Source organism: Mus caroli, chromosome 11 (genome assembly GCF_900094665.2).
Source record: "Mus caroli chromosome 11, CAROLI_EIJ_v1.1, whole genome shotgun sequence".
In the NCBI taxonomy this organism is placed as follows: Eukaryota; Metazoa; Chordata; class Mammalia; order Rodentia; family Muridae; genus Mus; species Mus caroli.
Window position 1 is genome coordinate 25324254 of NC_034580.1, and position 18156 is coordinate 25342409.

At 37.7% G+C, this 18156-nt stretch overlaps 1 protein-coding gene across 3 annotated transcripts in view; it reads left to right on the forward strand.

Annotated features, from left to right (window-relative positions):
* Nucleotides 1-18156, forward strand: part of Rtn4 (reticulon 4) — a 51460-nt gene that overhangs the window by 10332 nt on the left and 22972 nt on the right. The window contains exons 2-3 of one of the 3 annotated variants that reach the window (XM_021176410.2): nucleotides 3981-4037; nucleotides 4911-7280. The exons of 1 other annotated variant lie outside the window; for it this stretch is intronic. In XM_021176410.2, coding sequence (XP_021032069.1) covers nucleotides 3981-4037; nucleotides 4911-7280 — 2427 coding nt within the window. Of the gene's footprint in view, nucleotides 1-3980; nucleotides 4038-4910; nucleotides 7281-17123; nucleotides 17441-18156 lie in introns of those variants that run through there. One more of the 3 variants, XM_021176409.2, reaches the window with a different exon arrangement.

Here is an 18156-nt window from a genome sequence, read left to right on the forward strand (position 1 = left end):
TCCCTTCCCCCTTTCTCCCCTTTTCTCCCTTTTTCCCTGTCTCCCTTTCTTCCTTAAGTAATATTAGTTTGATGGCAGTAGAATGGAAGGACTTATCAGAAAAGTTGTGGCTTCCTCCTTAGCATATTTTAAAATAACATTTTCATATAAATTTAGTTGTCTTTATGTATAATTGGATATACTATGATATGTTATCTGCTCACAGTAGCACAAATGAAATTAATGATTTAAAATGTAAAGTTTTTAACTTTTTTTGAGATCAGAGCTTGCTCCGGTTCTTCTGAGTGCTGGCATTGCAGACATACACACCATTGGTTAGCTTCTGTCTCATTCGGTAAAGTTTGGTGTTCTTAATAGTTCTCAGAAAAGAAGCCATTTTCCCCTTTTTATAAGCTTAATTAGTGTATATGTCAACTTCCTCAGAAATGCAGAGTGTGACATCTTTTTATTTAAAATAGCCCCCTAATTATAGTCATTCATTTACAAAAGTGAGGATCTTTACAAAAAAATGACTAAGCTAACATCAACAGCCGTTTTTCAAAACAAGCGATACTCTTAGCCATTTTTAGACTAAAATTTGTTTCCCCTTCTGCACCAGTTTGAGATAGATGCTAATATGTTGTTTTATGAATGAGGGGCTGAGGAGGAAAGCTAGAAAATCACCCCCCAGGGCCACACATGGGCATAGAAGAGCCGAGATTTGAATTCATATGTACCTGTTGCCCACCACTGCTTGAAGGCCCAAAAGGCCTCCCCTCCTGCGAAGCATGTTTAAAACACAAATCTTATTTTTATATGTTATGTTTAAAACACTAATCACAAAATTTATTTTGTGATTAGTCCCGGATGAATTCCAAGTTTAGATAATGAGGATTTTGTTTTCTTTAAATTAATGATTTGAACTACTAACTTAAATGCCTTAGTTGGCTAAATGCCAAGTTTTTCTATGGGAAATATTCTGGTATTAGTTAAAAATAAGATATGTTTATAAGAGATTCTTGAAAAAGATTGGCACAATTTTAAGTTAGTTCATTTTGTGTCCAGTCTTAACAATAGCTTTTGAATCAGTGACTTCTAACTATATTGTGTAGAGGTACCATTTTGTTTAAAAAAAAAAACCTTTCTTTTTAAATTGTGTCATCTAGTTGAATATGTTGGTTCTGCCTTTTGAGCCCAAATTTTCTTTTTCTTTTTCTTTCTTTTTTTTTTCTTTTTCTTTTTTGATTCTTCAGCTGAGAGCAAGAGGATTTATTGTACACAAGATACACTTGACCACAAGTGAGATCAGAACTAGTCCAGAATGCCAAAGGCAGAGGGCCAGCGGGACTGTTTTGGTTATAAGAAAGGCAGTCAGTTTCCTAGGTGATCTGGGCAAGATGAAGTTCCAGGTCCACTGAGACTTATTACCGACAGCAGCCTGCAGTCTAACAACTGTGCCTGGCTTTGAGCATCTTTTCTGCTCCTGTAGGCATTGTGGGTGCACAAGCTAGTTTACTTGGACATCTGCCTCATCTTCTCTTGAGCTATGTTTGAGCCTGAGTATTCTCTTCTGTCACTTTGCTCTCTCATGGCACAAGAGTGTCAAGGAAGATGTGCTAAGGCCAAGCACTCTTTTTTTAAACAAACAAACAAACAAACAAACAAACATTTGTTAGCTTCACACAACCTATATTCACCCTGGAAGAGAGCCTTAGTGCAGAGCTGTCTATATCTGTTAAGTTGGTCTGTGTGTATCTATCCAGGATTGTCTTAGTTAATTGATGTGGAAGGACCTAATCCAGTGTAGGTTGTACCATGTAGAGGTCCCTGAAATTTCTAGGAGTAGAGAAATGGAGCTGAGTCCAAGCAAGCATGCATATAATTTCTCTTTTGCTCTTGACGGGTTATGATGTGACTAGCTGTTCCTGCTGTGATTTCTCTACAATTATGGACTGGAATTGTAAGTTAAATGAATCCTTTCTTCCCCAAGTTGCTTTCAGTGAGGATGTTTTACTATATCAGCAGAAATGAAACTAGGAGAGTCACACATAACATTTAAAAAATGTGTACATGTTGTACATACCGTAGAAAATTTCCTAAGTAATTGTTGGCTTTCTGGTTTAGGTGATGTTCTTTCCTACCTATTTCTTGTTTTACTGTTTTTGGTTGTGACTATGCTTGTGGTTTGTGACCAGTGTCTAACCAAACTGTTGAACCTGGTCTTGAATGTGTGAACTCACGTGATTCTCCTCTTTCTTTCTTTCTTTCTTTCTTTCGTTCGTTCGTTCGTTCGTTCGTTCGTTCGTTCGTTCGCTCGTTCATTCATTCATTCGTTTGTTTTTTTCAAGACAAGGTTTCTCTTTTAGCGCTGGCTGTCCTGGAACTCACCCTGTAGACCAGGCTGGCCTTGAACTCAGATCCGCCTGCCTCTGCCTCCCAAGTGCTGGGATTCAAGGAGTGTGCCACCACTGCCTGGCGGATTCTCTCTTTTCCAGTCTCATGAGTAGGTTGGGATTGTAGGCATGCACTGCCATGCCTGGATTATGGAGACCTTTTTAAACATTTCAGTTTTTTTTTTTTTTTTTCTCACCATCTATCTCATCTAAGGATGCTGTGACATTGTGCCTTGTGGGGCTTTAGTCACAATGTATTTAGCATTATGAAATTAGCTATCCCCTGTTGATTAAGGGGACTTGGAAGACAAGTCCTTTTTTTTGTTTGTTAACTATATATATATATTTTACTCACACACAATCAGCCTTGTTTAGCTTGTATTTGTTACTTGGTAGAAGTGTCTTTCCAAATTTATTGGGTGGTCATCTTTCCTGTTATCCTTGGAATTATTCCAAGTGGTCCTGTGCTGGAGTCTTTCCCTACTATAAAACAGAAGATGTTTTAGTTTTCTGAACAGGTACAAAAGATATCATATACAACGTTAACACTGTAATGAATACTGTATTGTCTACTTGAGATGACAGTACAAAATGTGAGATGGGTAGCTAAAACAAGACATTTCTCACACTGCTAAAGATTGAGAAGATTCAAGTTAGCTTGTCAGCAAGGTCGATTTTATTGTGAGACAACCTCTTGGTAGCTTGCTTTCTGTGCATACTCTCTGGTATCTCCTCTTACTGTCTCTTTAAACTATTTAGAAATAGCTTTTTCCAGAGGGCAGTAATCACATTGAGTCGGAGCCTCATTTTCAGGACCTCATCTAACTCTGGTCACCTCCCCTAAGCTATGTCTGGACATCTAATGTAGGAAGTTAAAGATTTAACCTGGGAATGTGGCCAGGGCACAAACATTGCTGTGTTTTATGTAGGAAAGATTGGAGCTTAATTATAGGAGTGCCTAGTTGTGAAATTAGTTTTTGTTGTTGTTGGATTGTTTTTAATTTTTATAAAAAGGGGAACTATTACCACCATTATAACAATAGGGTGGTAAGTAAAGTAACTTGTAGGGTATAAAATACTTAAAACAAATGAGAAGGTAACTAATGATAATAAGAGTAGGGCTGCTTTTATTTTTGAGTGGCATTTGGACAGTGGCACATATGACTTAAATCTTCAGTACCGTTCAGTGCTGCCATGCACTGTAAGAGAAGAATGTAAAAGAATGTAATTCTCAGAAAGTGCTCTTTTAAATGGAACATATGCTAGGAACAAATGATTACTGAAAATAGTTATTAATTTTATCATATTTAATCTTTTAAAAAGTTTTGATCAGAGTAGGACAAGATTTGGATGAAGTATATTAAGTGATAATACTGTGTGGAAAATCGCTTTGGTCAAAACTCAATATAAACATGCTGTATTGCCTCTTAAACAATGACTAACATTCAGTCATATTAGTTACTATTTCCTACTTCCTTTCTGCCTAACTTAGCCATTTCTCTTAAAATGTGGTTAGCTCATTGTGAACTTCCCCTTGCTTAGTCTCTTGCTTTCACTCCTCCAGCCTGCTTGAATTTCTGCTGAGGTTGTATTCTGTTTGTTTTTCAGATGAGACCCTTTTTGCTCTTCCTGCTGCATCTGAGCCTGTGATACCCTCCTCTGCAGGCAAGTTCTTTCTGCCAGCCTTTGCTTCTGTATTCTAACTCACTCTAATGATAACTCAACAGAGTACTTTGCATTTACTAGAAATCAATGTTGGTCCAAGAATGTTGTTTTTACTGGGAAAAAAAAAGACTAAATTTACATTTAATATGTTACATCCAAGAGAGACATGGTCAGGATTTGATTCATAATTGTAATTCATAAGGAATTCTTGGACTCTTGGTTTATATTTACATAATCATTCATTTTCTTCAAATAGTTTGCCTTTGTATAGCCACAGGCCTTTATGTAATGGAATACCTGTCTCATTGCCTTTGATAATCCAGTACCCTGTCTGGCCTATGTAGCTGGGTACTCACTCATCAAATCTTACTGTCTCTTTAAACTATTTAGAAATAGCTTTTTCCAGTTAGTAACACCTCAAGTTTTCTCAGATTTGATTTATATCTCTGCATAGTAGGTAACTGCCTCTGAAACTGCACATTATTCTTTTTTTCTTTAGGTACTTTAATAACTGTATTTATAGGGTACAGTGTGATGATTCCATACATTATTCATTGTTGAATGGTCAGGGTTAGCTGATTAGCATATCCATCATCTTAGCTGTTTTTAATTACTTTGTAGTGACAGTATTTAGAGTCTTCACTTGGCTGTAAACATTGTTAACTGTGTTGTACAGTAGCCATGTACTCTTTAAAATTGACAATAGTTCATATTTTCAGTAATGATCCAAGTCTGTGTATTTATTAACTAAATGCTATTCATATTCATTTAATAATAAATGTTTACTAACACTTTTATTAATATGTCATAATACTTGCATTAGCTCTGAGAACACTGGCATTCTCTAATTTTCCTTTCTATCCATGGCCACAGAGAAAATTATGGATTTGAAGGAGCAGCCAGGTAACACTGTTTCGTCTGGTCAAGAGGATTTCCCATCTGTCCTGTTTGAAACTGCTGCCTCTCTTCCTTCTCTGTCTCCTCTCTCAACTGTTTCTTTTAAAGAACACGGATACCTTGGTAACTTACCAGCAGTGGCGTCCACAGAAGGAACTATTGAAGAAACTTTAAATGAAGCTTCTAGAGAATTGCCAGAGAGGGCAACAAATCCATTTGTAAATAGAGAGTTAGCAGAGTTTTCAGTATTAGAATACTCAGAAATGGGATCATCTTTCAATGGCTCCCCAAAAGGAGAGTCAGCCATGTTAGTAGAAAACACTAAGGAAGAAGTAATTGTGAGGAGTAAAGACAAAGAGGATTTAGTTTGTAGTGCAGCCCTTCATAATCCACAAGAGTCACCTGCGACCCTTACTAAAGTGGTTAAAGAAGACGGAGTTATGTCTCCAGAAAAGACAATGGATATTTTTAATGAAATGAAAATGTCAGTGGTAGCACCTGTGAGGGAAGAGTATGCAGATTTTAAGCCATTTGAACATGCATGGGAAGTGAAAGATACTTATGAGGGAAGTAGGGATGTGCTGGCTGCTAGAGCTAATATGGAAAGTAAAGTGGACAAAAAATGCTTTGAAGATAGCCTGGAGCAAAAAAGTCATGGGAAGGATAGTGAAAGCAGAAATGAGGACGCTTCTTTCCCCAGTACCCCAGAACTTGTGAAGGACGGCTCCAGAGCATACATCACCTGTGATTCCTTTGCCTCAGCAACCGAGAGCACTGCAGCAAACATTTTCCCTTTGTTAGAAGATCACACTTCAGAAAATAAAACAGATGAAAAAAAAATAGAAGAAAGGAAGGCCCAAATTATAACAGAGAAGACTAGCCCCAAAACGTCAAATCCTTTCCTTGTAGCAATACATGATTCTGAGGCAGATTATGTCACAACAGATAATTTATCAAAGGGGACTGAGGCAGTAGTGGCAAACATGCCTGAAGGTCTAACACCAGATTTAGTTCAGGAAGCATGTGAAAGTGAACTGAATGAAGCCACAGGTACAAAGATTGCTTATGAAACAAAAGTGGACTTGGTCCAGACATCAGAAGCTATACAAGAGTCAATTTACCCCACAGCACAGCTTTGCCCATCATTTGAGGAAGCTGAAGCTACTCCGTCACCAGTTTTGCCTGATATTGTTATGGAAGCACCGTTAAATTCTCTCCTTCCAAGCACTGGTGCTTCTGTAGCGCAGCCCAGTGCATCCCCACTAGAAGTACCGTCTCCAGTTAGTTATGACAGTGTAAAGCTTGAGCCTGAAAATCCCCCACCATATGAAGAAGCCATGAGTGTAGCACTAAAAACATCGGACGCAAAGGAAGAAATTAAAGAGCCTGAAAGTTTTAATGCAGCTGTTCAGGAAGCAGAAGCTCCTTATATATCCATTGCATGTGATTTAATTAAAGAAACAAAGCTCTCCACTGAGCCAAGCCCAGAGTTCTCTAACTATTCAGAAATAGCAAAATTTGAGAAGTCGGTGCCTGATCACTGTGAGCTCGTGGATGATTCCTCACCCGAATCTGAACCAGTTGACTTATTTAGTGATGATTCAATTCCTGAAGTCCCACAAACACAAGAGGAGGCTGTGATGCTCATGAAGGAGAGTCTCACTGAAGTGTCTGAGACAGTAACACAACACAAACATGAGAGACTTAGTGCTTCACCTCAGGAGGTAGGAAAGCCATATTTAGAGTCTTTTCAGCCCAATTTACATATTACAAAAGATGCTGCATCTAATGAAATTCCAACATTGACCAAAAAGGAGACAATTTCCTTGCAAATGGAAGAGTTTAATGCTGCAATTTATTCCAATGATGACTTACTTTCTTCTAAGGAAGACAAAATGAAAGAAAGTGAAACATTTTCAGATTCCTCTCCCATTGAGATAATAGATGAGTTTCCCACATTTGTCAGTGCTAAAGATGATTCTCCTAAATTAGCCAAGGGGTACACTGACCTAGAAGTATCCAACAAAAGAAGTGAAGTTGCTAATGTCCAGGGCGGGGCCAATTCGTTGCCTTGCTCAGAATTGCCCTGTGACCTTTCTTTCAAGAATACATCTCCTAAAGATGAAGTACATGTCTCAGATGAAGTCTCCAAAAGTAGGTCCAGTGTATCTAAGGTGTCCTTATTGCTTCCAAATGTTTCTGCTTTGGAATCTCAAATAGAAATGGGCAACATAGTTAAACCCAAAGTACTTACGAAAGAAGCAGAGGAAAAACTTCCTTCTGATACAGAGAAAGAGGACAGATCCCTGACAGCTGTATTGTCAGCAGAGCTGAATAAAACTTCAGGTAATAATCCATGCACTGTCTCACCAACTTCTTGGTTTACTATGGAACACAGATAACATTTAATGACATAACATTTATAATGTATCATGTCTAATGTGTCATGTTGATGAGAATCTTTTTTACTAGTTCAGTTTTAGTTCTGTGGGGCTGGAAAGATGGCTCAGTAGCTAAGAGCACTTGCTGATCTTTTACCCTCTACAAGACTTAAGTTCGCTTCCCCATCACCGATGTGGTCTCTCACAATCGGCTATACCTCCAGTCCTAAGGGATCTGATGCCCTCTTTGACCTCTATGGGCAACAGACACATTTAATCCACACGCACACACACATGCAGGTGAAACACTCATACACAAAAAATCTAAAATAGAAAATGATTAAGAAAAGAAGTTTCTGTTCTAACCAGGTAGTACAATATAGTCTCAACTGCAATCAGGAGCCCAAAGTAAAAGGATTCTTGTGAATTTGTTGCAAAAACCAAGAATACAAAAGGTTTTTGTTATTTCTTCCCACCTCACTTCTACTTAACACTCATCTTTACAGTAGGCTTTTCCATAGTTAACATTGCATCAATGGAACCAGGAAAAAAATTAGTATAATTATCTTTCATGATGCATTCTTTTCTTCAGTGTTTTCTGCTGCTGTGACAAGCAAGGGATATTAAAACAATATTTTCATATGTGTTTATTTTTATCTTAGATATGATTTCATGCCAAATTTGCGAAACAAGACCGTTTCTGTTGCTTGCTTTTGGTATTTATATAAGATACATCATTTTTCTAGTGAGAGGTATGAAGCTAGAAATACTAAGTATAGATTTTTCTCAAGAAAGTAATTACTGAAACATACTATCAACTTATGAAAAGCTCTGTTTATGTATTTTTAAGTGTGGGAGTGCTCTGTCTGCATATATAGCTACATGCCAGAAGAGGGCATCAGATCCCTTTATAGATGGTCTTGAACCACCATGTGGTTGCTGGGAATTGAACTTAGGTCCTCTGGAAGAGCCTCCAGTGGCCAGTGTTCTTAACCACTGAGCCATCTCACCAGCCCTCATTTATACTTTTGACTCAACATTTGCTATGCTTGTTTTGAATGCTTTTTTAAAAAAACTTGGCATTCTGTTAGCTGTGTTTTCTAGTAGCAGTTATGTTGTATTTACTTACATATTAGAGACAGCTAGCTTCAGACGAGTATAGATATTAATTCTGTTACAAGAGGCGATTCTGAATATTCAGATAATGAATCAGGCATGGAGACTTCCTGTTTGGAGGATATAGAGAGAAGTGCCGAGATTCTGGGTGCCTGTCATGTGTGAGTTAGCAACATGAAAAACAAAGGTGGGGGCACATGAGAAAATAAAATGGGTTTGGAAGAAGATTAATTTGAATATGTTAGTATTGAGACAATTATTAATACCATATCTAAGAAACTTTGAAACAACTTGTCTGGCTATTAATGCATAATTTGCGATGAACTTGGAGCTTAAAATTAAAGCCACAGATAGGAACAAGGGAAAATCAGAATGCGAAGATAAATGGGCAACATGTTAAGAGCTGAGGATTGAAAAAGGAGGGAAGGGCGTGATGTCAGTGCGTGCAACCGGGATGCAGACAGACTCCATTTTGATAACAGAACAAGAACAAGAGGGAAAAATGTTAGCCAGCAGAGGAATGGAATATGGAATCGAAGAGGGGATTCTCCTCCCCACTCACTTTAGGAGGATCAGTTAATAGGTGCTAATAGTTAATAGTTAAAATGTACATAGATGCCAGGGTAAACTCCAGAGTTTAAGTGAAGGGATTGGCTTTGTAGAGGAAGAAAGAATACTGCATGTAGTGGGTAGAAAGAAATCTGGATGGGTATTGATAATGCTCGGGAGGGTTTTGCGTCTGAAACTGAGGGACTCGGTTGATCATAATGTTAAAGCAGTATAGGAGGTATTTGCCGAGAATAAGTTGAAACATATTTGGCAAAGTAAGTATGAAATTATTCCAACTAGAGGCAGCAAGGGCAGCGTGTTAAAGAGTTTGCTCAGGGCCTTGGGACAGCAGTCTAGGCAAGTGCGCTATTTATTGAGCTATACCCTCTGCCCAGTGACTTTCAATGTGCTAAGTAGTCTGGATATGGGATCAGAGAATGTAACAGGTCTTATTTGGGGTAGTTCTGTTTTGTTGCATGGGCCAGTAGAAGGACAGTGAGCCAAGAGAGTTGAGAATAATAGGAATGAAGTAGTTTGAAGTCATTGAAATGATGGGCTGGCATCCAGGTTGAAGTGAATAGGAAGTTGATAGAAAGAGAGTGAATTGTAGGTCCAGATTGTAGGTCCAGATTAGGTCTAAGAACCAAAAGTGTTAGGAAGAAAAATGTGACTCTTAGAATGTTTTGGGAAACATAGTTAGTAAGATGTATGTGTTGGGTATTGAGTTTAGAATTTTACTGCAAAAGCAGCTCCATGACCAAGGTTTGACCATTAAGAAAGTTGCTGAGGCCAAGAGGTGACCGCATTGCATATGCTGCTTAGAATAATGACAGGACTTCAGGTAGACATTATGGTAAGTAAGGGAAAAGGGACTGGGGAAATGGTTCAGTGGATGCATCACTTGATAAAAGTATATGGCCAGAGTTCAGATCCCCAGCACCCACCCACATAAAACTTGCAGGTACAGCATGCTGAAGGCAGAAAGTGGAATCTCCTGGACAGGCTTGCTAGCTAGACTACTAGACTACTAGAGTCATTAAGTTCAGGGTTGGGCAAAAAGATCCTGTCTCAGTAAACAACCTGTGGTGTCTATATGATGTACTTAAATGAGCAGGCATGCACACTCCCTCCTCCCAAGGCGTAAGAACAAACAAACAAGGACAAGAGTCTTAAGGCTTTTGGGTAACTGATGGGGAGAATAGACAAAAGCAGTAAGAAAAGATAGTGTGTGACCTAGCCAGGCTTCTAAAATGATCTGGAAGCAGCATTAGATAGCAGAGAGTTGTGCAAAGTATGGGAAAGTAAGCAGCCTTGATTTTAGAAGCACCACAGGGAAAGCAATGTCAAAGAAGAGTGAGGTTTTAAGGAAAGGGAGGTGAAAGAAGGAATGCTTTGTAAAAAATGAAGGATTAGTAGAGATGGCTCAGGATCAGTAGGTTTCAAGCAGCATGTTAACGTGCCCTAGGGGAAACTGTAAACATGCACAATAATACGGTGAGGTAAGGGTAGGGAGAAGCAGGTATATAGGCAGTATTGAAATACCTGTGAAATTGCCTTCTAACTTCATGCTACCTCCCAAAACTCAACTCTAGTCATATGTTCTTAGTTTGATTTTGGTAAACCTAAGATCTATAGCCCCTAGTTTGGAATGAAAAGGATTAGAGAGCAGCAGTGCCTCTGAAGGCTAGGAAACAGTATTTTCAAGAAAATCATTTAGCTCAACCTTTTCCTCCCTTGTATGTATGTGGAGATAGTGACAGCGTATGTGTGTGCCCCTGAGGTTGATGTTGGGAATCATCTGCAACCACTTTCTACCTCATATTGAAGCAGGTCTCACATATGGCTAGCCAGTCTGTTCTAGGGACCCTATCTGCTTCCCATATGCTGGGATTACAGGTGGGTCACTGTGCCCATCTGGCTTTTTGTGGTTCTAAGATGCAGACTGATGCTTGTTTGTGTGGAAGGTGTTTTAACTTCTGAGCCATATTTCCCACCACATTTTTAGAAACTCTAAGTTGGTTTTTAACTGAAAAAAAATTATAGATATATTTAGGGTATGATGTGATAATTTGATAACTTTGCAGTGATCAACTTAGTTAGCATTCCCATGTCGGTTTTTTTTGTTTGTTTTTGTTTTTTTGAGACAGTTTCTCTGTGTAGCTCTGGCTGTCCTGGAACTTGCTCTGTAGATCAAGCTATCCTCGAATTTTCAGAAATCCACCTTCCTCAGACTCATGAGTGCTGGGTTGCACCACCACTGCCCAGCTTGTCAGTAATTTTTAAACTTAGCATTAGCTGCTATGTCCATTCTCACTAGAGGAATAGAACATAATTTGCACGTAACAAATGTGTAAGCCTTTAATCCTAGCACTTGGAAGTCAGAGGCAGGCAGATTCTCTGAGTTTAAGGCTAGACTGGTCTATTGTGAGTTCCAGGACAGCCAAGGCTACACAGAGAAACCCTGTCTTGGAGGAAAAAAAAAAAAACCAACAAAACAAAACAACATAACAAGTGTGTATATTTCATAAAATTCACAGGAAGTGTTTGTATAATTTGGATGACATGAATTCTAGTCTTTCTCACATCTAGATAGATGTTGACTTCCTTTACTGTAAAAGGAATGAAGTTTAGATTTTTCAGCTTGATATTTTTCTTAATTACAATAAGCATCTATTAAAAGCAGGTACTTATTGCTTTGGCTTGGTTGTTTGAAGTACTATCCTAGATTTCTTTTCTTTGAGAGTGGGGGAGACAAAAAACTTTGTTCTCATGTAACTTTGGCATGTACACACACCACACACACACACACACACACACACACACACACACACACTACACATACGGTTTTGTTCAAGTAGCTTACAGGCTGTGGTCCAGGTAGTCCAACAATGGTTATCTCTTGAAAGAAAGGCCAAGGATCTGGTTATAAGACTGAAAGTCTTAGCCATCTCAGTCTTTTGCAGAGTCCAGGTAATTCCTTCAGAGGTCTTGAGTCTATGTTGGAATCTCACAGAAGTAGATTCTAATACCACCAGAGGTATTAGTGCCTTAGTAACGGGATAGATGAACTTGCCAGGGAGACAGGATAAGGAGGCAAAAAGCAAAAGCTTCCTTCTTTCATGTCTTTTTATGCAGGCTGGCCCAGATTTAGGGTAAATCTTCTTCCACCATCAGATAATCCAGGTTTAAGGTGGGTCTTCCCATCTCAAATGATCAAATCAAGAAAATCCTCCACAGGTGTGCCCAACTACTTGGGTTTCTTCAGATTTATTTTATGTGTATGAGTGTTTGCCTGTATTGCCTCTATATATATGCATCATATGAGTTCCTGGTGCCAGGGAGGTTAGGGTGTATTGAATCTCCTGGAGCTGGAGTTAAAGATGGTTGTGAGCTATCAAGTTGATTTTGGAAACAGCACTGTGATCCAAATGTTAATCATTGAGCCATCTCTCCAGCCCCATTACTTCAGTTTTATTCTTTAGTGTCTTAAAGGTTTTCACGGTAGAGGTTTTTAACTTTCTTTTTGGTTTTTCAAGACAGGGCTGTATAGCCTGTATGGCCCCGGAACTCACTTTGTAGACCAGGCTGGCCTCGAACTCAGAAATCTGCCTGCCTCTGCCTCCCAATTGCTGGGATTAAAGGTGAGCGCCACCACGCCTAGCGGTTTTTAACTTTCTTTGTTAGGTTTATTCTAAGGGTTTTAAAATTTGGAACAGTTTCTCTCTATGCAGCCCTGGTGGGGAACCTGGAACCCTCCCTGTGTAAATCTGATTGGCCATGAGTTTAATTCTTCCTGCCTCTACACCCTGAGTGCGAGATTAAATGCTTTTCACTACATTGTTTCTTGTTCAGTGTGCCTTTTGATGGTGTGTAGATAGTCTACTGTATCTTTTTAATGCTAACTTTGAATCCTAATTATTTTGTAGAAGGTGTTTATCAGATTATCAGCATTCTTGTGGAGTCTCAAGGGTCTCTGATATATAGAATTGTAACACTTGAAAATAGGATTTTTTTCTTAACTACTTCCTTTCTTATTTATATATATGCCTTTTATTACCTTCCTGTGTGTCACTACCAAAGCTAGGATTTCAGACATTTATTGGTCATTTGTGCTTTGGTTTTTATGAATTGCTTGTTCAACCTTTGTTCATTTTTCGATTTTGATCTTATTTTTATGTGCAGGGTGCATAGTCTTATGTTTATCAAGGCTTTTATGCTTGGAATCCGGGGACAGTTTGACTTCACAAAGGGCGCCTGTTTCTTTCTTTCTTTAACCACTTGTAATGTTATTCTTACTTAGTTCCAATTTATTTATAATTGTCTGAATTTTCGCAGTTATTTTTATTCCCATCATATTCTGATCTAGCCTCCTGGTGCCAGGCAACCATTCAACTGTTGGATGATTGAGAATAGCTTCCCAGTGGTTGGTTAGGCAATCAAATGCAGATTTTGGGTGTTGGTGCCATCTAGTGTGGGTAATGGTAAAACCATTCCTATGGAATATTTGATAAGTAACCATACTGAATAAATGTGGTTGGTCACAAAATTTCACACTTGCCGAAGATTTTTAAAAACAAATTTATAAACTATTTTGAATTTTGACATTTTGTACAGAATTAAATACTTGAACTATGCTATAAGCATTCTGAAATGACCCTGAAGATGTGTTTCTGTTAAGGTAAAAGGCCTAATGACTTAATTTTTAAATTGTAAGTTTAGAAATACTTTGGGTCTTTAACATTCTCTCTCTCTCTCTCTCTCTCTCTCTCTCACACACACACACACACACACACACACGCACACACGCGCGCACACACGCGTGCGCGCGCTTGTGCATTCGAGGTCATTGCATTCGAGGTCTCATATTTGATGAGGCATGTCAGTTTGACTTCACAAAGGAAAGCCTGTTTCATTTTTTAGTACTCTTTTATTTTTACTTTTAGTTCTGATTTATTTATAATTGTCTGGATTCTTGCAGAGTTATTTTTATTCCCATCATATTCTGATTTAACCTCCTGGTGCAAGAGAAACATTTTCAATTTCTCTGATTTTTAATATTCATATATTGAAATTGCTATGTGATGTGGTTAAAAGAGTTTCAAAATGCTCAATTTTTTTTGTCATTTTGAATGTTATTAATTTTTTAGATTTCAAATCCTATTCCATTTTTGAATATTGAGTTCACCATTGTTGAAGTACTGACTTTTAGTCCATAGGGGGCATTAGATCACAGCATATGGTCGGGTTTATGGTTGTGAATGTCTCTCAGCAGTAAAAAAAACATCTAGTTTTGGTACCTCTGTGTGCTTAGAATTCTAAATTTAGTTTCAAGACTGCTGTGTAACTGTCACTGTTTCATATTAATAAAAGATTCGGGCTCTCCATTGTTAATAGGTGTCTAAATCGTAGCTTCCCAAAACAATATGCAAGCAAAGTAAATGGCTGCTCTCCTCTTTTCTCTTTTCTCTTTTCTCCTTTTTCTCTTTTCCTTCCTTTTCCTTTTCCCTTCCCCTTCTCTCCCTTCCTCCCCTTCCTCTTCTTCCTCCCCTTCCTCTTCTTTCTCTTCCTCCCCTTCTTCCCCTTCCCTCTTTTTCCCCTTCTTCCCCTTTCCTTTTCCTTTTCTCCTTCCTTCCTTCTTTCCTTCCTTCCTTCCTTCCTTCCTTCCTTCCTTCCTTCCTTCCTTCCTTCCTTCCTTCCTTCCTTCTTTCCTTTTAAATTTTCCTGTGCCTTTGAAGATTGAAAAGAAAAAAGAGAGGGAAAAAGCAAAACAAACCAAAAATTTTGCTGGCATTAAAAGTAAAAGAAGTGGAAGGAGTTTGAGAGAGCAGGATGAGGTGAACACCAGCATGGGCTTACTAACTAGGTGGTTTTGTTTCTTTTTTGAAACAAACATACCTATATAGTGTTAGCTGGCCTTGAACTCAGAGAATGCTACCTGACTACTTTCCCAATGCTGGTTTAAAGGTCTGTACCATTCTGGGCTTTCACATCTGCTTTGAGACAGTTCTCTTGTGCTTAAAATCCTTCCAAATAGATACAAAATTAATTAAAAAAAAAAAAATGCTCCCCAGGCAGTGAACAAACAAAACCAAAACTCACACATGCTACTTCATTACTATTTTTTTATGAACACTTTCAGAGATTTTTTTAATTAGCAACTTAATTATATTTTTCTTAGTTAACCATGCATTGTAAAAAAAAAGTGTTTTGACTAAGTTAAGAGAGACATTGAAAGTAGGTAATTTTAGATCATCGTACTCTTTAGAAGTGAGTTGAAGACCTTGTAGGTCGTTGGTTTTATTTTTTAGCATTATATTTACAAGTTTGATCTGTGACTCTTCCTTTGGCATTCTGTAAGGAGAAAATAGAATACTACACCAAATATTCAAAGCATCATGTTGCCAGTTGGTTTGCATGTTTATTATTTGAGGACTATTCTTGAGAGAATTTTATTCTTTAAAGGTTGGTATTTAAATTCATTTAGATGAAGTTTGATGAGAAAGTATGACCCATAAATTGTGTACTCATAAATTTTGCTTGTTGGCTTTTCAGATTAAAATATTTTTGCTTGGCTAACTTAAAAACTGCAGTTTTAAAACACTGAGAAAGAAGTGGGTAAAAATGTCAGCTGGTACCTATGAGTTAGCTTTTCTCTGTACTTACCATAAATTGTAATAATTAAAACTAAAGAATTGATAATCATTCTGCAAAAACTTCTTGAACTTAAGGCTTTTAATTTGCTTTCTTAAATAAAAGCTTACAGTATGAAAAGTACATTTAATATTCATATGAGTGGATTGTCACACACACATTCTTGGCACCTTAAAATTAGCAGACAAGTGAAGTATTATAAATATATGAGTTACATATATGCTGAATACGTTTACCTTAGAAAATATGTAATTTGAAGGTAACTACTGTCTTCTGGTGTTTTTGTTCTAGTGGAGCTCAGATTAGAACCCATGCCTTGATCCTGTTAGGCATACACTTTACAAGTTAACTACACTCCCTGTCCTTGTCTGTCAGTTTGAAAGAGTTCATTTAAAAAATACTGTCTTAGAAGTATTCTGTATTCTTTGAACAGTTTTGGATGCTAAACCGTTAGGTGAAGAGGTCACACATTTTCATCTTTGATGTAATATGGTGGTGACAGTGTTCTCAGAATAATAATTATATCATATAAGGTCTCAGCAAGTAAAACTGCTTTTATAACTGTGCAAGAGGGACTTAAAAATGAGTAATTGGCATTCTGAACACTTAAGGATTTTGCAAGGTTTTGCAGCCCACATAGTGAGCAAATTTCAGGAAGATGTCCCCATTTCAGTGTGGTTACAGTCATGAGATGCATGTACTCTTATGCATTGATTATATACATTACATCTTGGTATGCCATATGTATTTAAATATATTTTAGCTGATTGAATTGGCACTGTTCATTTCCTTTTCTGCTTAGGCAAATTTAGCATCAGGTAAAAATCAGTTGTAGAACATTAGAAAGACACACTGGAATGACTGAAAGATTAATAAATTTTGAAAAAATTAGAAATTCTGGAACCATTTATTTTTATGGCTATTAAATTATGCCATTTTCATGGGGTAAATGATATAGTTATTAGTACATGACTGTTTCTCTCTCAGCCAAAGATTTATTGCAATGGTAGGTAGTTGAGAATTTATTAAAAGATTGAATTGGAACAGGTAACAATTAATCTAGATTGGGAGGAATCTAGATTTTTAGAAATGTAAAGGAAAAAACAAACTTAGGTTACTGAAACTGAAAATGTCTCCACTGAAGTAATTAATTTAATAAACAAATAACGATATTGATTTTTTTTAAACCTGATCATACCTTCCAGGATGCAAAATATGAGTTTTCTAAGCCTCAGTAAACCCAGAAAAAAGGCAATTGGCAACCTTGAAATTGAAGTTATTAACCCATTTGGATTAGTCCATTTCTGTCTTGTGGGTTAACTGTTGATTTTAGAGTTTCAAGTAAAACTGAAACACAGCAGCACAATTGAACTGTCCCTAATAAAGAGAAGTCAAGTCTGTGAGTGCAGACCTAGTTCTGTGTGTTTCAGGTATATTTAGTGGTTGGCTCTGTTGAGGGAGTTTTCTTTTGGTAGCTGCCTCCTTCCCTGCAAAGTAGCTCCATTTGGCAAGATCAGCAAGCAAATGGCTAAGACAATGAACAGATAGAAGGAAAGCATTAATGTCTGGGTATTAGTAGCCTAGTTACAGATTGTACTGCGTCAGCTTGCTCCACACCCCAAAGACATCAGGTGACTCCAGTGGTTCAGCCGGGACTGCAGGCTTAGGTTGAGCAAACGGGTATCTCATGTCTCAGGGAGAATTTTGCAATTTACAGCTTTTCTGTTAGTATGCATAATTTGTAATTGGTGCTGGAGGGCAGATCGTGGCAAGAAATGGACGATCAGAAGAAACGTTGGAAGGACAAGGGTATGTCTTTTAATCTTTTACTCCTTTTTATGTAACCAGTAAGATTTCTGTGGGTAAGCTTTGTAGTTTAGATATATTCAGGATTGAAAGTGGAGCCTGTGATCATGTAATGCTTAAGATTAACATAAAACAGCTGCCTCTGGTGTTTTTTACAGTTGATTGTGTGCAGGAAAGATGTCATTCTTTTTCACTGGTGTTTGGTTTAGTAATTTTAGACCTGTCTGTTGTTTCTTTTCTAATCTTGCGCGTTGAAATTGGTATGGGATTAACATCTCATTTGCCGGTCACTTTGGTGTGAGGAATGTATAATAACCATTACATTCTTCTGTAGTCATGGCATTTCGTGATGACTTTAAATAAAGCTCAGCTGGTGTGCCTGAGATCTATCCCTAGGTTTGTAGGTAGCAGAATTGCATTGTCTCTTTGAAAATCAAAAGTGAACATTTGAAGTTCTTACTTGAATGCATTTTAATTTTTATGTAACTGAAACTATTCAGATGTGTACATAGTTTTAAATGTATACCCAAATTTAAAGTACTAACCTTTGTCCTTGTAATAACCAATTAGTGATCTTGATCCCCTTCCCCCCCCCTTGAGAACTCAGATTTTTTAAAATCTCAGTGATTCATTGTGAAGAATTTAAGCCTGCAAAGTAGTAGTAAAATATCGACTATTGAATATTTCAACAACACTTTGTTATGTAGCTTGACAACTGC